The following is a 24572-nucleotide window of genomic DNA, read 5'->3' on the forward strand; positions in this document are numbered from 1 at the left end:
CCATGGAATCCGTCCTGGAGGGAGTCGTCATTTGTCGCCGCGCCCGGAGCCGACGCTCCAGTTCGCCCCCGGCGTCTGCTCGACGCATGGCCCGACCATGTTCGTTAGGCACGTGGGGGCGCCGCCAGCGATGTCGCTGGTGCCGTCAACACTGCCGAGGCCACCGGTGACGCTGCTGCCGCCACCACCGCCGATGCCGCTGGCCCTGCTTGTGCTGCCGTGGAATGGAGGCGGTGGCTCCATGGCCGCGCGCCGTGGCGCCCCTCCGCTCCCCAACCGCAGCGCCAACGTGGAGATGTGGTCGACCGGCTTCGCCTACGACCTTGACGTCGCGCTCCCGCCGCCACCTCCACCAACCGGACCGCGCTCCTACGATATACTGCTTCAAGCCTAAAGCCAAAAAGAACGGGAAAAGTACATTGTCATTCACAATAAAAGCAGGGCATGACGTACTGCCCAAGGCTTGCGGGACTATATAGCTAGATAGAGGAGCCATGAATATTGAACCCACCTCAACGTGAATTACTCCCTCCCTCAAAAAAGAATGTCATTACGATATGCGTGCATGTCAAACTTTCTCACCTTTGACTAGGTTTGCAGAAAATATGTGCAATATTTATATCTCTAAATAAGTTTATTACGAAAGTATATTCAACGATCTATCTAATAATACTAATTATGTATTATAAATATATTAATATTCTTTTATATATAATTGGTCAAAGTAAAAAAATATTGACTTCTCGGAAAGCGAGAATGACTTCTATTTTGGGCAGCTATTTTGAGAACGTGGTAAAAAATTCGGTGTCTCAATTGTGGCTTGTGCGCTTGAGGTCATCTAATTTCTGAAAATTGCATTCAAGTTGTTTACTTAATTAGAACTAAATTGGTTGCTTGTCAACCTAGGATTGCAAACCTCAATCAATACATAGGGTGCTCGATGACTTAGTCTTGGGGGTGTAGTTGTGTTTTAGCCATTGGTTTTAATTTCACATCATTATCAGCTAGGTCATGCTAAGAGTTCTAATCAACTAACTATTTAATTCCTCTCTCCTACAGTGGAAGGAGCTGAAAAATCTGGCTTCCCCAGTTCCCCCTCAGACCTGTGGGCTCTGCGCTATTTTTCCCCTGGCATGGGCGTGGGTGCGCGTAGGGAAGACGGAGTCGCTGCCGCCGGAGATTCCCGGTGTTGATTATAATGATGTGTTCTCTCCAGTTGTAAAGCATAGTTTAATTCGTACATTTTTTGGTATTGTTGCTATGCGAGATCTTGAGCTTGAGCAGTTAGATGTAAAGACTGTGTTTCTACATGGAGAGCTCGAGAAGGAGATATACATGGACCAGCCAGAAGGGTTCATAGTACCTGGTAAGGAGGATCATGTTTGCAAATTAAAGAGGTCATTATATGGTTTGAAATAGTCTCCTCGTCAATAGTATAAAATGTTTGATTCTTTTATGATGTCACATGGTTTTAAGATGTCTGAATTTGATTGTTGTGTGTACATTAAATTTGTTGATGGATCACCTATATACTTGTTGTTATATATTGATGATATGTTGATTGCTGCCAAGAGCAAGAAAGAAATCACTACGTTGAAGAAACTGTTGAGTAGTGAGTTTGAAATGAAGGATCTTGGTGCTGTTAAGAAAATTCTAGATATGGAGATTACAAGAGACAGAAATTCTGGTTTGTTATTTCTTAGTCAGCAAAGTTACATTAAGAAAGTTCTTCATCGTTTCAACATGCATAATGCAAAGTCTGTTAGTACTCCTATTGCTCCTCATTTGAAATTATCAGCTTTACAATGTGCTAGTACGGATGAGGATTTTGAGTACATGTCAAGAGTTCCATATTCTAGTGATGTTGGTTCTTTGATGTATGCCATGGTTTGCTCTCGTCCTAATTTATCATATGCTATGAGTTTGATTAGTAGATACATGGCTAATCCTAGTAAAGAATATTGGAAGACTGTTCAGTGGATTTTTAGGTACCTTCGTGGCACAATAAATGCTTGTTTGAAGTTTGGCAAGACTGATAAGGGACTCACTAGCTACGTGAATTCAGATTTTGCTGCTTATTTGGATAAGAGGAGATCTCTCACAGGTTATGTGTTCACTATTGGTGGTTGTGCTGTAAGTTGGAGGGCAACATTATAGCCCGTTGTTGCCCTGTCTACCACTGAAGCAGAATACATGGCTGTTGCTGAAGCATGTAAAGAATCGGTTTGGTTGAAAGGTTTGTTTACTGAGCTTTGTGGAGATGATTCTTGCATTAATTTGTTTTGTGACAGTCATTGGAAATTATGAGGTGGCTAAATGCTCATGAAAATTCTTGTACTTTAATATATTCAATAATGCCTGGTGTGCCTCTACATGTTGTAAAAAAGTTAAGTAACTCTTAGATAGGATCATATTCCTTTTACAACAGTTTCCAAGCAAAAAAAAAATGCTTATCATGTGATACTTGCCTGATGAAATATGGTCTCTCTGAGTTTCATGATTGCAGTTGTGAAAACTGAATCATATTTCTCTTGTCATGTAAAATGGATAGAAATCATGTTGCCATTTAAAATCTTTGCATCTATTAACAAGCTTGTTATAAAACCTGCATTAGCTTTGCATATAAAAACGTGAAACTAATAAGTATTGAAACATTGAGATCCTCTAAGATGGAAACAAGCAATCGTACTGAAAGGATGTTGAAAATAGACACATACTCCCATTGTGACACCTTGCAGCACAAAATCTCCACAGAGTGACTATGGTTTTGGGTGGCTAGCATACCAAAGGGCATCTTCAGATGTTGAAGCTTGCGCAGTTTTGCTGTTGAACGATAACTTTATTTATAGCCTCAAAACTTCAATAGGCCATGAAAAGGATGAGGATGATAGCCCTGTCATCAGCTCTGTTGTTTCATGGATGTATTGGCCGCTTCCATCTTGGAAATTCTAGTATAACAGTAAAGCAATAAGAATTTCTACCAAATTGATCTATGTAAGTATTACATTCAAATTTAATTACAGTTTAAATTCGAATTCTCTAAGTATTATAATATAATTGCATGATCTAAAATCTGAGGTCACACTGCTATGTACCCACTTACTATATATAAATAGAAATTTCAATCTATGTCCACTGCATGGACAGCACCATGGGCAGTGTGTGGAGATACACGGCTGCAAATACTGTTATAAGGACAACACCATGCGTTGAATACATAACGATTCTCTTCCAAATCTGTTTTTTCTTTCTTTCTTCAGGCCTATGAATCGAATACTAACGTATGAATAGCTTAGAGCTTCCATCCCAGCAAAGCAGCCAGAATATTCATATGGTCTCTAGTATGGATAATGAATTAGTAGCAGTAAATGCAGCACGTCTAAGCCCAAACGTTTGGAGTATTGCTAAAACTCAGGAAACGAACTTAAATTATATAAAGAAAGGGAAATGAACTTAAATGAGACTTTGTATCTAACTGGTCTGCCAATGTCGACTCGACCATGCAAGTAAGAATTACTAGGATGATGAGCTACATTATTAGCTAAGAATATAAGCAAAAAGAATAAGGAGTCCCAGAGCGCGTACCTTGGAGACGACATGCAAGGTGTCGAGCAGCAGCTCGTGCGTGGCAGTGGCCGCTGCCCACTGCTTGATCTACGCCTGGAGTGCGTCGAGCGTAGTGACGATGTCTCTCTACCGTAGAGATGGGTCTGTACACAAATCACATCAGCAAGCAATGGAAGAAAAAAAAAACTATGCCCATTTCATCAAACAAATTGGCTGCATCATCCATGGAAGCGTCGACGCTGGTATTGAGTAAACACATGTGTATTAGATTTATCTAATTGACAGTGTAGCATAGGAGCAAACTATAACTAAAAAAACTACATTAGTTAATGGGTAAAATATTTTCTCAAGGTAATATTAATTTTGTACTTGTATGAAGCATCGTTGCTTGACAGAGATTTTATAACTGATAGTATAATGCAGGCATAGGTGCTGGTGCCCTTTTCAACAGCTTCAACATTCAGAATCGTGACCTTCAAACAGCAGAGTTGCTCAATACCTTTGACATGAAGCATAGGTCCTGCTTTTGAATCATGTCCATTACCTTGGATTGCAGAGAGTACTTACTTTATGGAGAGGACGAAGTCCAATAAAAGGCGCTCCTAAGCCAGTCGCTGCTCCACAGTGACCTTTGACATTGCAGCGCGTTCATGCTTCTCCACCATCACCTCCTTCAGTCGGTAGATTGGCGGTACAGGGGAAGTAGGGAGGGGACTGTGACAGTGGGCTTTGGTCATTGTTGATTTCTGTGCATTAAGGCACGGCAACGCACCAAGGAGGCAAGGACGCGGGCAGGACATGTGTTCACTGAGCAGCCTGCCTTGGAGGCATTTCGTCAAATAGGTGCTGGGCTTCTCCCATGTCGGTGGCTGCTCCAGCTGCTGAAGCGCTGGACTGTGCGCTCTTCTGCGTGGGAGTTCGCATAGGGCTCTGGGGAGCTGCAAACGCTGGCGCTGGTTGCCTCCATAAGCGTGCCTGGCCACGCGCTCCTCGCCTCCTCCGCCCGCCGCTCTTCCCCACGCACGCAAGCCTGACTCCACGCCTAGGCGCGCCACGGCCGCGTGCGCCGCGGTGACGAAAAGACCAGCGCGGCTGGGGACAACGACAGCGGTTTCCGGGACTCCGTCGGCTCTGTCCGCATTGGCGCAGGCGTGGCCTTCGCGAGTCTTGTCCGCAATCTTCAAGCTCGACGGCGCGGTCGGGTGGGAGCAACGGCGGCTGGGCGGTCGGGTGGGAGCAAGGGCGGCTGCGCGCGATGGCCGCGGGCGCCTCTTTGAGCAAAGGCACAGCGGGCGGCACCGGGGAGAGGCTCTGGAGGAGAAGTTTGAACGTCGCGTCGTGGACGCGCGGGATAACTGAGAAGTTTGAAACGTGGCCGGACTTTTCGCTTTTGAACCGCCCGATAGGACCGCTGATCAGCCAACGCTATTTAAGCCGGTGTAATTATGACTGTACACAGCAGTATTAAATGCTATTCATATTTAAAACTATTGTAACTAAATCAATTCAAATTCTGATGCCGAACAACAAGGCATGGCATTGCCACTTCAATCCAAAAGTTGATAAACAAGTTCAACAATGGTTACTTATGAACACTACTAAAAGTTTCATACATTATAAACATGGACCTACTTCAACTTTAAATATTAGACAAGTTTACATACAAGTTCTTACATGTTTCAATAGGTTCTAAGCATAAATAGAAATTACAGTCCAGTTCAACATTCCATACAACAAATTAATACAACATAGCACTACCTACATATTGGACCATTCCAACGTTATACAATTAGGCATACATGCAACATTTATAAAACTTGTAGCCTTCATCAAGCCACTGAGCAAACTGCATAGACAAGTCATGCACTCTTCGGCTGGACACGTCCATATGCAACCTGCAGCTGCACATACACCTTCGTCTGCATGCACCAACAAGTCTCATACATATAATTGAAACCACAACCCATCTATCTTTAATTGAACTACTTTGCATGCTAAATTAAATCACGTTTGCTGAATTATTCTCCCCAGAGAGCCAAAGATATGAACTCTCTCATTGCTGTCATACTATTATTTGCATTGAGATGCACCCAATTGGACAGTGGGTACGTAGGTGAACCAACTCCATGCTCACGCATTCACAAAAAAATGTTCATTGCAAAGTATGATATAATCATCATCGATTGCTTTTCCCTCTTGCAGTACGGTACCCCTTCCAAAATGTGCCAACGGGCTTTCAGAACCCCAAATGTTCGTTCGACGACATTGCGGAGCTTCCAATGAGTCAAGTTAAATTTCTCCTGTCGAGATAATGTCTCAAGATCTAAGCCCCTAAAATCGTCCAGATGGTACCTTGTATTTTTGTATGGGCCCATGTCGCCATACTCCTGCGTGTATCCAGGGTCCACCGGATAGTAGCGTCCTACAACACATGAGTCATTTTCACAATTAGTTTTAATTTTGTGCCCAAGCAACTACAAAGTTGGTCCATCAATTGCATGCCAATAATCACTAACCATGTGGTAGATGCAGGAAGCTTTGTTCCTCCCAACAATCTCTTAGGACCGACATGTCATGCACCGACCCCGCCCTCTCGGCACCAACAAATGTGAAGCGCATATCCACGTCGACAATGACACAAACATTAATTGTTACATCTCCTTTCCTATTTATATAGTCAGCTTTAGCCTGCCTATTCACGCTAAGTTTAATGTGAGTGCCATCCAAAGCCCCAATGCACCCATCAAAGAATGGTGCATATGCTGCAAGATTATGGTTCACTCCAGCATAGTTGCTATAAGTTGGAACAAGAACAGTGTCTGCCCACCTATACATAACCTCGGCGACATGAGTAATCTTCCTACTAACTGTATCTAGGGATCCTGCTCCTTCTAGTTGCCTGGTTGTGAGCACATGTCCACACATATATACCTAAAGCTTCTAGGGATCCTGTCTGTTGTGTACCAGTGAGTCCGAACTCAAGTAAAATGTCATGCAAATGCATGAAGTCATCAGGAGACATACGTAAGTTGTCAAGGCACTTTCGTAGGTTGTGTAGATTGAGTTCGATCCACTGTCGCCTGGTCAGCTTGGGTAAGGGGACTTCAGGGTTAACCACTGGAGCCGCCTTGGCCACTGCTGCTCTGTACCTTGCAAGCGTGACAGCAGCAGCCACCAAGTTGAACATGGACATTCCTTCGCCGGAATTGTCGCTGTTGTTAGAGTCTTCAGTGCTGCTCATCAACAAGAACAAATGGGTCAGATACAAGAAATAGCTAGTGGTCACAATATAATGAACTGATGCAGCAAACATATCAGTTCAAACAAATATGTTTCCTTGATATGATCAAATCAGCTACTGATCTGCGAAAAGAATGGAAACATCCCTAGTACTTGGTAGTCAATGGGTTAGAAAGAAATTAAGTCGAAGTTAGTACCCCGTTGCCATCCTCAAAAAATGAGGGGTCAGCTGTCACGCCTCCAGTATTCAGGTCACGGCCTAGCCCAGTGTGGGTTTGAAGGTCGTGCCAACGAAAAAATTGCCGCTTCAGCTCGTTGAACTTGTTGTGCATCTGTTTCTTGTCCCACGCCAACCCCGTTACCTCTCTGAAGGCTGGATACACATTTCCTCATCTGATAGTTGTTAGGCCTTTCTGGTTCCAGTGCATTAGGTTTTTCTGTCCGATCACTAGGTCCAGAAAGGTTCTCGTGGTGCTATCAATCCAGTTAGCACGAGGTGTGGTCATCTGTTGCCAGGTTTAAAATATATGGTATGATGTTGTTGTATCCAGCATAGAAGAAAAATGCAGCAGTTCTAAGAGTTACAAACAGCAGAGTTAGGGCGTAAAAATTTGGACTTGCCTTGGCAAAACGCTTAGTGCCTTGCTTTAGGTGAAGAGAACGATGAAGTGGAGGACGCTGCCAGTGTGGGCAGCGTTGAGCAACAGTGGTTCGCACGTGTAGAAAATCATTGCAGCGTTAGTAAAGAGCATCAGTGAAAGTTTGAATGAGAGCGCTGCACTGTGAAAAAGAAGTGAACACGGACGGAGGTGCAAGAGAACGAACCTTGGGTCCTCGGATCCGGCGAGGCGGCAGGTTGTGGCGTGGAACTGAGGCACGGATTCGACGAGGCGGGAGGCGATTCCGGTGAGCTGGGAGGTGGATCCGTGGGCGGCGCTCGGGGTAAACCTGAAACATGAGCACGGGGGGGGGGGGGGGGGGGGTCAGATCCGGACGCAGGGGATGGCGGCGGCCTCGGATCGGGGGCTACCTTGTTGGCGGCGGATGGGCGTCGATGGTGGCGGGTTCTAAGAGGGATGCGGAGCTCACCGTCGCCGCAGAGGGTGTCGACGGCGAGGGGGCACCCTCACGGCGTAGAGAGGCGGGCAGGGAGGGATCCGCTGATAGCCGCCGGGGTAGGCACGGCGAAGCGCCGCTCACGGCCGCCGCGGCCTGCGCGGAGAAAAGAGGATGAGGGGCGATCGAGCGCAAACCCTAGCCACACGGCGAGCTGGGGAACGGAATGAGGGAGAGAGCAGAATGCGGCCGGGCGGAAGCCTTTTAGGTCAGCCGATCGGCTAGACCTGGGCTGCCGAACGGCTGGGCTCCAGCCAAAACTAGCCTAGCAAGCCCATTTTAGCCCAGCCGAACGAACGGAAAGATCAAACGTTGGAATTGCAGGACACGTGGCAAAATAATAAGCCAGGTCTGTTGGTGCAGATTTCGTCTTGTACCATCTTCATTGACATATCATGGAATAGTTTCAGTGGTGTGGTGCCTGGCTCTATCGGCAAGCTTTCTCAACTATCTTGGCTTAACATCGAGGTAAATAAACTCCGTGTAAAAAACAAGCAAGATCTGGAGTTTATGAAGAACTTAGCTAATTGCACTGGGCTACGGATGTTCTCGGCAGTAGACAATCGTCTAGAAGGCACTTTGCAAATATCATTAGGAAACCTTTCCAGTGAGCTCCAGTATCTACACTTGTCAGGAAACCAACTATCAGGGGATTTTCCTTCCAGTATAGCAAACCTTGGTAACTTGTTGGTTGTACAATTGGGAAGGAATCAGTTTACAGGTGTGGTTCCCGTCGAATTTTTTTTATTTTTTAGCCCTTTTTTGAATTTTTTTTACAAATATGTCCCTGGAGGAAAGATTTTAGAATCTGGACCCTTAGCTCGGCGCCATCATTGCTGGCGGCAAGCTAACACGTCTCGGCGCCAGCGTCCCTGGCGCCGAGCTCTTGGGCTCGAAGACAACGTGGCGGTGACATGGCAGGAAGCTCGGCGCCAGTCACCCTGGCGCCAAGCTCGGCGCCGTAGATCTTGGCGCCGAGCTTGGCGCCAGGGTGACCGGCGTCGCCGAGCTTGTGTTTTAACCCCGGCCCCAACCTTCCTGCCCGAGCTTTCTTCCTCTTCTTTCTCCTCCCTCTCGGGTTTTTTCTCTCCCCACCTCGCCCTACCTCACGAATTGCATATTGGACCTTACAAACTTTGATTTGATCCGTAGATCTTCGAGAGCAAGGTATCCTCGCTCCCCTCCTAGTTTTTTTCACATCGATTCGGTATATATTAGTCGGATTTTTCAACCTACGAATTGTTATTACTTTGGGTTTTATTTTATCCCTCAATATTTGTATTATACAACCGTAGGATGATGCCAAGGTGTGGAAAAGCTAGCAAACCTAGGTAACCGCAGCGCATGTAGTTATGTTATGGGTTAATTGTTGTGCATCAAATGGGAAACCCTAGGTTTAGGGTTTAATGTTAATTGCTTTCGGTTCTTAGAATGAAATTGGTTGTATTGTAGTTATGGTTCTCATTGGCATTTATTTGTGATGTTTTGATTTTTGTTTGTTAAATTATATCCGTTTTGTTTGATGCAAGAAATGTATCGGGAGGAGTTTTGGCAAAAACGGGGTCGTCCTCGAGAATTATACCCCGACGCGTCTAGCAAAGATGCCCCCGTCCCTCCTGACCTCCCTGTCCCTAACTGTGATTGTGGTTTCCCGGCCCACGTTTTTCAATCGAAACATCCGGACACATCGGCGCGTTGCTTCTACATATGTAGTCGTTTTAATGTAAGAAATTGTTTCCACTATCTTTTTTCTTTATTTGTGTAAGTATGCTACTAATATTTTGTTGGAATCACGTTGTGTAGGACCATGAGAGGTGCTTTTTCTTTCAGTGGATCGACGGTGTAGACAAGTTTGATCCTAGGTACCTCCTTTTCGACGATTGGTTTAAAGGGAGACATCCATGTGAGCACTTCAAGCGGTGGGTTCCACCCCCCTAACCCTCCGTCAATGACAGCTAAGGAGAAGCACCTAGCCACAGTTAGACGTCTCGAGGAACCTCCTCTGTGCCATTGCGGAGATCGAGCCGTGATAAACCCTGAGAATACGTTAGAGTTTGTGTGTCCAAACAAGCATGAAGTAAGTGCAAAGTGTATGTGTTGAAATATTGAGCTATATGTGTTCATGTACTAATGTCACCTTATTTAGGTGTTTTCAATGGCAAAGTGTCATTTCAATGAGTTGTTGTATGGTCCTAAGAACCAATGGCCGGAAGATCCGTGAAAGGTTAAGAAAAAGAAGAAAGAAAGGGTAATTTACAAAGCACCTCCTGTCATATGCGAATGTGGTGTTAAATCCAATTATGGCCTAGTCCCTTCGGAGCTTGAAATAGGCCATTATTGCGGCCATATGATTGACTATGATGAGGTTGGTTATTTTTGTGGTAAACATGAAATCGTATTTTGTTTCTTTTGCTAAGACATATATGATATAATTTTTCGTTTGAACAGAGCACTAGGAAATGCAGGTGGGAATGTTATGATGGTCAAGCTAAGTTCTTGGATGAACTAAATGGGAGGCAAGTAATTGCATGAAAGAGGGGATATGGACCTGACTATGTCAACCTATTCATTAAACATCACAAAGAAAAGATGCATGAGTTTGCTAGACAGCACGATATTTGTAACCCGATCGATGTTGGGCTTGACAAATGAGGATTGGAGAGACGGATGACGTTAGAGGAGGAGAGGGCAAGGAAGGAGGCAAGGAAGGAGACAAGAGTACAGATGCAAGTCTTGAATGAGCATGTTGTTGCATTATATGCCAGTGAGTGCTTCAAAGCCTTTTTTTGTTGCCTAATTTTAAATGTAATATAATCGCGTTGCTAGCTGATTGCATTTTATACATGAAGGGATTGGATGCAACGAAGAACATGCCGTAGAGGTGGATCATGCAAGGTATGAGGAAAAGAAGTTTTATGAGCACAGATCGCGAGTTGGTCGCACCGTTCAATCACCGATTGTGTTGTCTGATGAGGGGGGTGAGGATGAGGACGACACTGGCAGACTGAGTGAGCTCATCGCTCTAGCAGAGGCGGGCTTGCAGGCGAAGGAGGCTGAGGACGACACTAGTAGACTGAGCGAGCTCATCACTCTAGCAGAGGCGGGCTTGCAGGCGGAGGAGGCTGAGGACGACACTAGCAGACTAAATGAGCTCATCGCTCTAGCAGAGACGGGCTTGCAGGCGGAGGAGGATGACGACGCATTCTTCACTCAGGCCGTAGAGGCCGCAGATGAAGCGGAGGCCGCTTACTACAGGTGACAGGCAGGTCAGAGCAATGCAGGTAAGCCTAGCCACAGCAATAGGGTTGTGGTAGAGGACTGATACTTAGATGATGAGTTGCTTACTCAGTATGTTTCAGACTGAGGATTCGAAAGTGCATTTGCCCCCTATGTGGGTTTTGGTGTATTTATGACATCCAAATTAGGGACTAATGTGATCTTAATGAGATATGTCGTTGTGCCATGGTCAAAGCATGTAACCCCATGTGTGCCAGCCCTTCTCCAAAGTAGCCTCCCATTATTGGTGGTGGTGGCGGCGAAGGCCCCTTGTTCTTGTGATTAGGGCAGGTGCAATATGGATCATTGCAAAGTGCCTCCTGTGAATCAGCACCATTGTTGTTGTCGTCCTGTCCGTTGTCCTTGTAACCGTTGCTAACTTCCCTTTCTAGATCGAAGATATGGTCCTACAGGTAGTAGATGTACTCCGCATGGGGATAAATAGGTCAAGGATCGACCCACCTAGTGAACCCACAGTTTTCTTCGGCCAAGGAAGACTGCAATAAATATGTCATGTAAGTTGTATAGAAGAGGAACATATTGAAGAAACAAATATTAATAGCAATTACCCATGCTCGTGGGCATTTGAAGAAACGACGACCTTCATCTATTCCCTCGGTGAACATCTACACTAGGCAGTCCTCACCATGCATGCATTTTGGCCACTCTTCTTTCCTTTCATCATATCCTCTCAGTAGTGCCTCTTTGGTGAAATCGCTTTTGCTCTCAACTGGGAACCTCTCATAAAGAGCTTCCTCAAAGAAATTGGGACCAAGAGGACCCTCCCACCTAATGGTAGTTCCCTTCCCCTTTCCTCTCCCTCTAGATGACCCTCCAGACATTGGTACTGTAACGAAAGAAAATGCTGAGGAGTGCTCTTCTTTCTTATTGTATGTGTGAATGAGAGGGAGTGAGGGGTTATTTATAGGTTGAAAGGAGGAATAGAGGCCTCTCAATGTGCCATGTCAGCGATCCGTGTGCCTCTTCACCTCAGCCCTTGGATCAAACAGTCATAAGATGGATGGTGGAGATGGAGTGGAGTTGTGCTTCCTTGGATGCCAGTACTATGTCAGTGAAGTGATAAATCGCTGTTGTCCTTATAACTGAAAATTTTATTTTCATTGTCTAAAAAGCCTAGATTCGTTCACTGTTACTTGATAAGCCTAGATTCATCTGTAAAGCATCTATACGATATGATTGGACTATACATGTTCTAATTAATTTACATTTAATCTATGTACTACATTTGTGCCTTTTTAGCAGTGTAGTATGATTAATGATTCACAAAAAAAATCGCAAGAGTTTCCCTTGTTTCAGGAGCATCCACAGTTATAAATAGAGACATCATTATATAATCCAAACATTTAACTATCCAAAGAGCACAATGCTACCACAATGAACATCACAATCAACATAACATGTCCTGCATAGTCCAAATAGTCCATAATGTCCATACAGTCCCAAATAGTTACAGGAAAGTAAATAAAAAATGCATAATAGTGCATACTAACATCTACCATAACCCTCACTGCCTCCTAGTCTTACCCTTACCCTTGTGACCGAGAGCACTCGAACCTAGAGTGTAAGGGTCATGTGGACAGCGTCGTCTAGTGCCTGGAGGCTGTGTAGGCTGAGTCGAGGGAGCATCATGGAGCTGAGAGGGGCCAAGCTCCTCATGCCTCTGGTCCACGTCATCGTCATCGTCGTCCTTGTCCCTGTGCCTGTCCCCTGTAGCTGCTTGGCTAGAGGAACATAAGCCTCCTCTATCTGTGGAAGGAACGTACACGTCTTGCGTCGTGTCTGTCCTGCAACCACAACAACAAGCCACATGGCGTAGCCGACGTGACAGTCTCTGTTGTACAGAATTATGTTAACTGATAGAATCTACCGTATTAATAATATGTTTGAAAGAATATTTTGAATCTTACGTCCAGGAAGCTAAGCATGTAGTCGTCCCTGACTCTCGGCTGAATGCGCTCAATTTCTTCAACGGAGCATTTGAGTGTATTGCCCTGCAACAAAGTTCTCAGTAATAATACTTCTGAATAGATAGCAATATGTTTTGTTTTTTTTGTACAAGAATCTAACGTATTATAAGGATGATATGGCTCAAAGATGGCACTAACTAAAATAGATAACTCTAACGCCTAATGTATTGGTATGCAACTTAACATAGAAAAATAAGGCAATTGACTTACCACTGTGTCCAAGATCAGTCCTACCTCCACCTGCCTTCCTGCATGAGTAGATTGGTCGTACGCCATGTCTTCATCGTCGGTGGACTCGATGTCAGCATAGTCATCTTCTGTCCACTATACCCTTAGCATGCAACGTGTCGCACGCTGGTACCAAGCTTGGTATCGCCTGGACTCACAGTTCGTGTGCGGCTCATTGTTCTCATCCACGTTGTCGTGCATCTCCTCCCATTGCTCAATGTAGGACTGGTGGTGTTTCTCCTAGTAAAAAATCTTTCTGTTCTTCTGACGATCCAACCTGTACATATGTCATCGTTACTTGAATCCATGTACATGTCACCATATTAATAGAAATGGACCATCACGAGACATTTGAAATAGCAAAACACTTACTTGTGTAAGTCAACGCTAGTCGAGAACAGAGCCGTAGGCCAAAGCTGTCTCACTCTATATTGGTGTGCAACTCTATCTAGCAGGTGGAACTCGACAGCATAGAAGCAGATTAGAGGGCACCTCATCCTATAGAAGTCATCGTCGAACCCACAAATGTTGCTCAACTGAAAAGGAAGTGCCCTCTCTCCATCGTACGGCTCCCACTCCACCTGCAACATATCCAAACAAGATGTTAGATGATATACTAATCCATTTCAAACCAACATGGGAAATAAAATTTACTTACACTAGACACCGTCAGCGTGTCTAGATCGTTCGTGAACTCAATATACGCCCGCTCTAACCTCGCGTATGGAACCCTGACCTAGTCCCAAAGGTACGCCCATGTCGGCTGCTGACTTGGAGGCTGACCTTGGAACCACTCACAACGAGCCAGAACCTTTGGACGGCCAACTGGAAGATGAGCCCACATCCACAGCTAGAGCAGGTACACGCATCCACCAAGTGACACGTTGGACGAAGTCCGACGACACCCCTCGCACAGCTGTCGGTATAGAAAACCCAAGACTGTAGAGTCCCAGCTGTAGTGACCCACCTGGTCCTAGTCACTAAGGTAGTGGACCCACATCCAGGATGCAGTGTCACCCGTGGCATCGGGGAAGAGAACGCAGGAAAACAGGTGTAGGATCCATGCCCTGCAGTAGTACCCAACTGTCTCCTCATCTGCCTCCTCGGGGCACTGTGCGAACTCTTGTCGGAGCCAGGAGATGAGAACTCCAGAAGTGCGTGCCCCTTGCTTGCCAAGCTCATGCCCAAGGAAGGCCTCCACTCATGCTCTCCAGCCTTCTGACCTGCACTGCCCGGTGACTGGGTTGCTATGAATCCTTAGGACAAGCATCTTTTGACAGTCCTGGAGCGTGACTGTCATCTCCCCGAAAGGTAGGTAGAAGCTGTGAGTCTCCGACCGTCACCTATATTTTAGACAAAGCAAGATTACATGTCAAAAAGGCAAACGCATGAACAAATGGCCATGAATAGAGGCAATGATTGAATATAATACCTACCAACCAACGTAGTTATTGCCGTTGAGTTGAACTTGGGCAACCCACGATGAACCTGAAGAAAGATGACATCTAGGCCAGCTCTTTGTAGGAAAGGAGTGTACCTATCATCGTACCGCATGTCCAAGAACCCATTGTGGGTTCTAGGACGAAGGAGCGGAAGGTCCTGCATGGAATAAAACATAGTCTCCTATTACTGCACGAACACATGTACGCTCACCAAAATTTGAACAAAACATATAGATTATTATCTGCCCCAGCGCTATGAGACGTCCTTGGTGGGTCGCCTCGTACGTCGGGTCGAGCAGGTGGAATTGCGCCATCCTACAAAAAAGTCAATGAATTAGAAATTCAATATGCAATGAAACATGAACTTAGAAATGTACAAGTAATTGACACAATTACATGCATAATTAAATAAATGAATACGACAAATATTAAATAATATAATCAACCAATAATCGCACCTCACTAATCTGCCAATGGCAACTTCGTGAATTGTGGCCAAGTCTACCACACTTGTGAAAGGTCCTTGTTGGTTTTGGTAATTGAGTGACAACCTAGGTGGACTAATTGTGTTTATGTGAGATACACAGGTGATTAGTCCACAGGTACATGTGTGTGAGAAACATATGCCATGAAGGTGAAAATGGCTTGGAGATGTTGCAAAGCTCACACATGTGATGATGAAGGAGCTTAAATGCACATGAGACATGACATTGAGTCATGTGATCAAGGTGGAGAAGATCAAGACAAGACTTGGCTTGATGGACCGGTTGCAAGCGTGAAGGGCAAGTCGAAGGCTTTGGAGTGATGGACCGCGTGGCGGTGAAGCTTGAGCAAGACTTGGCGCCGATGGACGATGGCAACGGTGAAGAGCAAGTGAAGTCAAGATCGATGAACCAATATGATCACGTGATGATATAAAGTGGATCATATCATTGTTGATCGTGTTGGTGCATGTGTTGCATCGACATTGGAGGAGATGGAATGGAATGCGCAAGGCAAAGGTATAACCTAGGGCATTTCATTTCACCGGTCATAGGTGTGTAGAGAAGTTTATGACCGGGTTTAGGATAGATGGTCGTACTATCAAGAGGGGCAAACTTGTTTGCATATCGGTCATCTAGTGCCACTCGAGTGATCTAACTTTGCATTGTCGCTAGGATCGAGTGGCGTGGCAAGTTGAGTGGCTAACATCCTTTGGGAAATGATTGTGAAAATGCTAACACACATACACATGGTGGTATACACTTGGTGGTGTTGGCACATTTACAAAGGCGGTGGTGTTTGCAGGGTTGAGATTCGGCGCTTTCGGGAAAATGGAATGCCTATTTTCTATTGCGCCGGATGCAAATTCTTGTGGTTAGCACACTTGAGCAAAGGTGAAGAAGTTAGAAGTGAAAACGTGTTGGTCGCGAAGATGCTGGCGTCGGTCAACTGACCGGACGTTGGATCTGAATGCACCGGACGCTGGAAGGCTGCGTCCGGTCAGGCTGACATACGGTGACGCAGTAGCTAGAATGTGACCGGACGCTGGCTGCGTCCGATCGCGTTCGACCGGACGCGTCCGGTCATGCTCGGGAGCTTACTGGAAACGACCGAACGCTGAGGGTCTAGTGTCCGGTCAGTTGATGCTGGAGCGTCCGGTCAGGTCAAGTGACCGTTGGAATCGGGACACGTGGTCGTCTGTGGGCGACCGGACGCTGAGGTCCAGCGTCCGGTCAACTCGACCGGAGCGTCCGGTCGGCCCGACCGTTGCCCAGTGAAGGGGTAACGGCTAGTTTAGCCCTTGGGGCTATAAATAGAAGTGGCCTTCGGCCATGGCTGGTGCTGAGCACCTCAAGGGACTTAGTGTCCATGCTTGTGAGTGCTTGGGAGCCCTCCATCACACATATACTTGATAGTGATCATTCGATTGTGTGAGTGAGCGATTCTAGTGCGATTGCATCGTGAGGTTGCATCGAGTGGCACTAGGTGATCGAGTTGCAAGCCGGTGGTGCTTGTTACTCTTGGAGGTTGCCACCTCCTAGACAGCTTGGTGGTGGTCTCCGTCGAAGCGCGCAAGAAGCTTGTGCGGCGCTCCGGAGAAGTGCTTGTGAGGGGCACTTGTGCTCGCCCCGCGGGAGTCGCGAAGAGCAACATTAGTAAAGCGTGTCATTGAGCTACCCTCACTCAAGGGGTAGGTTCTTGCGGCGCCCGACGTGTGGGCTTAGCGGGTGATGCTAATTAGCCGCCGAACCACCAAGTGAGCGGTCGACACAATGGGGACTAGCGTGTTGGCAAACACGTGAACCTCGGGAGAAAAATCATCGTGTCAACCTTATTCTTCCCGTTGGTTTGCATCCCCATTACACAAGCTTGCAATTACTTTTATACATATTAAGCTTGTGTAGTTGCTCTTGTAATTAGATAGCTTGTGTAGCTTGCTAATTACCTTCATGCTTGTGTAGCATAGAAGTAGCTCCCTTGCGTGGCTAATTTGGTTTTAGTAACCTTGTTAGTCACATTGCTTAGTTTGTGTAGCTAAGTATTTGCGCTCTCTAATTAGGCATTGGTTGCCTTGTTATTGAGCATTGCTAGTGAGCTTAGTTAGCTTTGTGCTTTTGCTTACTAGCATGTGTAGGAGCTCCCTTGTCGCTTAAAGTACTAGTGGCATAGGTTTGTGTAACCTTGCTCCTAGAATTGTTTAGGAGAGCTCTAACTAGCCCGGCACCTTTGTTGCATAATTGTTATCTTTGCAAGGTGCTAGTGAACATATATAGTGGGGTATAGTCTTGGCTAGACCGATAGTTTTAATTCCGCATTTGTATCGGTTAGCCGACGCGATTAAATTTTAGAAAAGACTATTCACCCCCCCTCTAGTCGCCATCTCGACCCTTCAACTTGTCGCACTCGTACTGCTTGGGGTCAATAACAAATGGGGTTCCTCTCCAATGCCTCGTTCTTCTGGGTATCTGATCCATAACCATCCTGTGTCTCGTCCTCTTCCTTGATCCACGCTTGTTCCAACGGTAAGCTAGATCCGCAATGTACTTCGGCCCAGCATATGGAGGCCACTCTCTAGGGTCCCGAAAAGGCACGAAGCGAGGGCTCCATGTGTGCATAAGTGTGTCGACACTGAACTCGTGAGGTATCCTACTCTCGATATTATAGTTGCGATGCCTAGCTGCTACCACCAAATGGGAACATAGAAAGTGTGCTACCTTGGTTTACCACAAGTGCATTTGAAATCTTGGAGGACAACCACATCCATCCTCGACTCTCAAACCTTGCCGTCGGACGTTGTACCACCCCTATGCTCGATCTGATAAGTCCTTGTGGCATGGTCAAAGCATGTAACCTCATGTGTGCCAGCCCTTTCATTTGCCTTCTCTAGGTGCGCCTTCGGTTTCAGAGCCCATATCTCTCCATCACTCCGTAACTTTAATGCATGGGCGTGTCTATCGTTGAACCAGGCAACAAGCTTATAGAAGGTGAATTGAACGATTGCATTCACGAGCATACCACGTATCCCCAATAACAACTTATTGAATGACTTCCCCATGTTGCTGCACTGAAACTCGTACCTTGATCCACCGGCATCATGAGCTCTCGTCCATTTCTCCAAATCCCTCATCAAATCTATGAGCCATTGTCTACCTTCTGCATTTGAAGCGGTTCTGACTTGCTCCAACTTTTTTCTAAAAGTACTTGTCCTCAAGCTGTCGATCAGCCTCCTGGAACCGATCAAAGTTACCCTTCACACCATCCTTCTGGAGTTGATTCTCGGCAAGGTGCCGAGTACACCAACAATGGTGCAAAGGTGCATACCCCTCTATCTGCTCTCACACGGCATTAAGTATGCCCTAGTGCCTATCAGATATGACACCAACCTCCCTGCCAGGCCCAACCACGTGTATCCAGACTAGCCTCAAGAACCATCCCCAACTGTCATTGTTCTCCTTCTCAACCAAAGCAAATGCCAAAGGAACCAACTTGTTGTTCGCGTCACAGGATATGGCTATAAGAAGTGTGCCCTGATATTTGCCAATCAAGAACGTACCATCAATGGAGAAGACGGGACGACAGTGCCTAAAGACCTCGACACACTGAGGGAAGCACCAGAAAGCACGGAAGAATATCTGCCTCCCATCCTTCCATGCATTTGGTTTTGGGATGTACTCATAATGCATGCCTGGATTCACCACTTTGATTGCATTGAAAAGTACTGGCAGCTGCTCGTACCCATCCTCCCTGTCCCCATATATCATCTTCTACGCTTGCTGCTTAGCCCTCCAAGCTTTACCATAAGTTATCACATAACCTCCATACAATGCCTCAACGGTCCTGATAATTCTCCTCACCTTCATGTTGGGTTCTCCCTGCAATATTCCCATCAACCGCTTGGTAATGAGGGTAGATGTCAACTGCCGATGTCTCAGTGTCAGCTCATGGTCAGCACAATTATGTGACCCAACAACTTTTGTGATCTTCCACTTTACGATGACCGTTTGCTTCCTTGCACAAACCCTCCATGGGCAATGTTCCTTGTCACACACAACTGTGTAACGGCACTCCGCATATGAATGCAAGACCTTGTAAGGTCTCTTTCGTATCACTACAAACGCCTACAACCACCTCTTCAATGCAGGGAGGTCATTGAACACCCTCCCATTCTCAATTACCATGTTAGGGCCAGCCTCAGGAGCTTCTAGGAGCTCATCATCACGTCCTTCTGCACATGCCTGATCAAAATGAGTAAGATCGCTGAACTCGTGAACTCTTGGATCATGGTGATCGGGAAAGATACGCCTCAGCATCTCAACATCACTCTTTGTCAACTCTCTAACAAGGCGATCATCATCAGAATCAAGAGCCCTTGCTATCTCATATGGCTCCGAATCATGCATAATTTCAATACTATTGGAGCCACGGAATCCATCTCCAAAGTGCACTTGCGCAGCAACAGGGGGCACATCCACATTCTCAGAAATGTCTCCTGCAACATAAGTAGAGAAATGAGGAAAGAATAAAAGAAATGGATGTAAGGAAGGGGGTAAGCTCCCAATAAGCATGCGGTTAAGACACTTACTCGGATGATTCTATGTCAAAGGGATCTCATGAGGAGGATCTGCCACAACAATATGAGTCTGACAAGCATCTCCAACTACCGCATTGGGGGTAGATTGAGCATCGGGAACCGTAGGTGCAACCTCCACATCCATACTAGGTTCTAGGATGGGAAGGTCGATGTGTGCCTGCTGACCCATTGGTGGAGAAACCCATGAGGGATGGGATCAACTAACACCCGACGCACAACCGCGTCCAAACATTGCAGTTGGCTCTTCATAGCCGATCTCACATAGTTCTCCCACTGATCCGCACACACAATTGGGATCATTCGCCTGAGGATATTGGGAGGAGAACCTAGGTGCAGTACACCCTCAACTGCAATGCCATCATCTCTAAGGCAATACAGCTCCTCCCGAGCCCTTGCAATCATCTTACTAAATGAAGGTCTATCATTGAATAGCATAGGCACGCTTTGCATGTCAACAAACTCAACATATCCATAACGATCGTATTCAACGGTGCCTCCATGATATATGGTCACTAGGTTGTCCATCTAGTTTAAACACATAACGAAACACATGTCATTTAGTCCAAATTAGACGATAGATAGTACCTAACAAGTACTTTCTAACTATAAACTAAGTAAATAAGACAATAACTACATACATAGATACAGTGTACTAACTAAATAGTTAGGTCCTATTTAGTTAACTAAATATGTAACTACCTATCTAAGTAGCTATCTAACTATATCTATGTATCTATGTATCTATGTTTCTATCTATCTACATATATATCTCACTAGATCACTAACTAAATCAACTACCTGAGTCATCACATTAACTAGTAAGTAACAAATGCCAAAACTACTACACTACAATCAAAGTTAACTAAGTACGCACATTGTAAATTCACAATTTTTACCTGTCCGACGATGGAGTCGCAGCGGACGTCGGGCGTGGGTCAGTCCGACGAGCCGGGCCGGCGGAGGCACGGCCGGCCGCTGCAGGTGCCAGGGCCAGCGGGGGCACGGCCGACAACGGAGGTGGCGGACGGCGGACGTGGGATGCCCGGCGCTCCGTGTGGCGAGGCAGGCTCGGCGGGCGTGGGCGGCACAGCGGCCACGCCCTAGGTCGGCGGTGACGGGCGGCACGGCCACGGTCACGGCACCGGTGCGGCGGGGCGCGGCCAAGGCAGGCGCGGGCGCACGTCGGGCGAGGCGAGGGCGCGGCGTGGGCGCAGGGACCGGCGAGGGGACCGGGGCGCAGGAGTGGGGTGTCCGGGCGCGATGCGGGCGCGGCGGTTCTGCGTGGCCTCGGGGCGCGGCGGTCCTGCGTGGCCTCGGGGCGCGATGCAGGCGCGGGGCGCGATGCAGGCGCGGGGCGCGGCGCGGCCACGGTGGCGGTGAGGCGCGGCGTCCGGGCGTGGGGCGACGCGGGCACGGAGCGGTCGCGGGCGCGGTGGAGGCGCGGCGCGGGCGGGCGGGCGCGGCGAGGCTCGTGCGCGGGCGAGGGCGCGCAGGCGAGGGCGACCGGTGAAGGGAGAGGGCGCGGGCGGCGGCGGCGGTGCTCTGCTCGGGCGAGGGAGATGCGAGAGAGATAGAGAGGGAGAGGAAGAGAGAAAGGATTGGGGCCCATACGTAAAAAAGGCTCAGCGCCAGTCACCTTGGCGCCAAGCTCGACGCTAAGATCTACGGCGCCGAGCTTCCTGCCATGTCACGCCACGTTGGCTTCGAGCCCAAGAGCTCGGCGCCAGCGTCCCTGGCGCCGAGACGTGTTAGCTCGGCGCCAGCAACGATGGCGCCGAGCTAAGGGTCCAGATTCTGAAATTTTTCCTCCAGGGACATATTTGTGAAATTTTTTCAAAAAAAAAGGCTAAAAAATAAAAAATTCGGTGGTTGCGGCATGGCTTGGGGCTATGAAAAATCTGCAGAAAGTGTCAATAGGCAACAATTTCTTCACAGGGATCGTTCCATCATCCCTTTCAAATCCGTCTCAACTAGTAGAGCTCTATCTACAATCGAACCAATTGAAGGGGCACATACTCCAAAGCTTGAGCAACCTCCAGATGCTTGAAGTACTAAGCATTTCCTACAACAGTCTTCATGGCAGCATACCAAAGGAGCTCTTCAATATTCCGACATTAATGGCGAATTAGGTTTTCTTTCAACAACCTAGATGGACCACTTCATCCTGACATTGGCAATGCAAAGCAACTCACCATTTTACATCTTTCAACAAACAATCTGTCTGGAGAAATTCCAAGAACATTGGGAAATTGTGAAAGCTTGATAGATATGGAACTGGGCCACAATAGTTTCAACGGAAGCATCCCAACTTCATTAGGCAATACAAGTAGCCTACAAGTTCTCAACATTGTCACACAATAACTTGACTGGATCAATACCAGTGTCTCTTGGCAGCCTACAACTTCTTGAGCTACTAGATTTGTCATTCAATCACCTAGAGGGTGAGGTCCCGACAAACGGGATCTTCAGTAATGTAACAGATGTGCAGATTGATGGTAACTCAGGGCTTTGTGGTGGGGAACCAAAGATGCACCTACTCGCATGTCCTATGATGCCTTTGGATTCAAGAAAGCACAAGCATTCCATTGTGCAAAAGTTGGTGATCATTTTAGCCAGCATTATGTCACTTGCCATAGTCATAAGTGTAGTGTTACTTTGGAGAGGTAAACAGAAGAGAAAATCTCTGTCCTTGGCATCAATTAATAACCAGTTTCCCAAAGTTTCATACAACGATCTTGCAAGAGCAACTGATGGATTCTCCACATCAAAGTTAATTGGGAAAGGAAGATATTCTTCCGTATACCAAGAACTGTTCCCAGATAGAATCGTGGTTGCTGTCAAAGTTTTCAGCCTGGACACGAGGGGAGCACAGAAGAGTTTCATTGCAGAGTGTAATGCTCTAAGAAATGTGCGCCATCGAAATATAGTTCCAATCTTAACAGCATGCTCAAGTATTGATTCCAGGGGAAATGATTTCAAAGCTTTAGTCTATAAGTTCATGCAACGAGGGGATTTGCATTCATTCATTCTGTTCGCTTGTTGGTTTCAGTCAGGCTTATTCAACCAGCCAACAGTATTTTCCTCTCACAACAAACCAGCACCAGTCAGCCCAAATCAGCTCAGAACCCAACCAGCGAACACGCCGATTGTTATACTTGACTCGAGGTGATGCAAACACCTCAACGCCTAGCTGCATTACACTGGCTCAAAGGTTAAACATTGTGACAGATGTTGCAGATGCATTGGAATACCTCCACCATAACAACCAAGGAACCATTGTTCATTGTGATCTGAAGCCTAGCAATATTCTTTTGGACGACAATATGACAGCGCATATTGGAGACTTTGGTCTTGCAAAGATTCAAGGTTGGCTCAGGAACACCGTATTCTGGTGACTCCATCTCGACTTCTTCAGTTGCTATAAAGGGAACAATTGGATACATCGCCCCAGGTAACTCATATTTGCATACTACCCAATTAGTCTCATGTACTGTTATCTTTGAACTAAACAATTCTATTATGCAATCTACAGAGTGTGCGGGAACAGGCGAAGTTTCGAGTGTTGGAGACGTTTACAGCTTTGGAATTGTTCTGCTTGAGATATTTATACGGAAGAGGCCTACTGACGATATGTTCAAAGATGGGGTCAATATTGCAAGATTCGTTGAGATGAACTTCCCTGACAGGATTGCACAGATTGTAGATCCTGAACTACTTGAAGAGCATGATGATGTATTGCAACAAACTTCATCAGCCATGACGCAGAAAAGATTGGAATGTTTAATTTCAGTGCTAAACAATGGACTTCGCTGTGCTAATCCATCGCCAAATGAGCGCATGGACATGCAGGAGGTGGCTGCAAGGCTGCACGGAATCAAGGATGAGTATCTGAATGGAAACTGATGAGGTATGTAGCACTGCACTAACCAGTTCGTTGATAATTTTATTTGTTATTATAATAATTATTATTATTAATGTGTACTATTTGTACCTTTCTATGTCCTTTTTATTTGTCTTGCAGGCTGTAACTTTATTCCTACCGTTAATGAAATATAGCAGCTGTAGAGCATATATAAACAAGGTACACTTTGTAAACAAATAAGCTGCAATGTTATGAGGAGGCTTTCTTCCTGGCAGTAATATTATCAGCAGGAGAGCCTAGTGGCCTAACTGCCTATGCTAGGCTTTGTCGACGACGGAATAGGGTTCGCAAAATCAGGCTTGACAACATGAAGATGCGAGTGTGGAACGTAGCCTACGTTTTCTGTATTTTTACTGGGTCACATTTTGAAAATTTTATGTATATGCACACTCAAGTTAGTTCATTGACAATTTGAGAAACAAAGAACCAATAGCTATTTTATCTTACTGTTACTAATTAAAGGTCCCAATTAATCCTAACGACACAGCAAAAGCTTGGAAAATATCTCAGATGGCCAAATGGTCTAACCGTCTAATCCAACAATCGGAGGCGGCAGATTGCTGAGGGGCGGTACCGCTGCACGAAATCACAAGATCCCTAACATTCAGAAGTTCAGCAATGCTTAAACAATTACGTACGTACAAAATACAAACACAAAAATAAGAAAAAGCAAACAAAAAATTAAAAAAAAACTTTGAAGAGTACAAATAAGCAAACAA

General features: G+C 46.2%; 1 protein-coding gene and 1 pseudogene across 1 annotated transcript; one reads left to right on the forward strand and one right to left on the reverse strand.

The window, feature by feature from the left end:
• Positions 1–20823: 20823 nt before the first annotated feature.
• Positions 20824–21540, reverse strand: LOC136479585 (uncharacterized). Its single transcript, XM_066477405.1, has one exon. It carries the CDS (start codon positions 21538–21540, stop codon positions 20824–20826), a length of 717 nt encoding a protein of 238 aa, XP_066333502.1.
• Positions 21541–22482: 942 nt separating this feature from the next.
• Positions 22483–23834, forward strand: LOC136483619 (receptor kinase-like protein Xa21; annotated as a pseudogene).
• Positions 23835–24572: the final 738 nt, after the last annotated feature.

This window comes from Miscanthus floridulus, chromosome 9 (genome assembly GCF_019320115.1).
Source record: "Miscanthus floridulus cultivar M001 chromosome 9, ASM1932011v1, whole genome shotgun sequence".
Lineage (NCBI taxonomy): Eukaryota > Viridiplantae > Streptophyta > Magnoliopsida > Poales > Poaceae > Miscanthus > Miscanthus floridulus.

Coding starts and splice junctions, on each gene's coding strand:
- LOC136479585 (XM_066477405.1), bottom strand. CDS start 21,540: ATGGGCCCCAATCCTTTCTCTCTTCCTCTCCCTCTCTATCTCTCTCGC.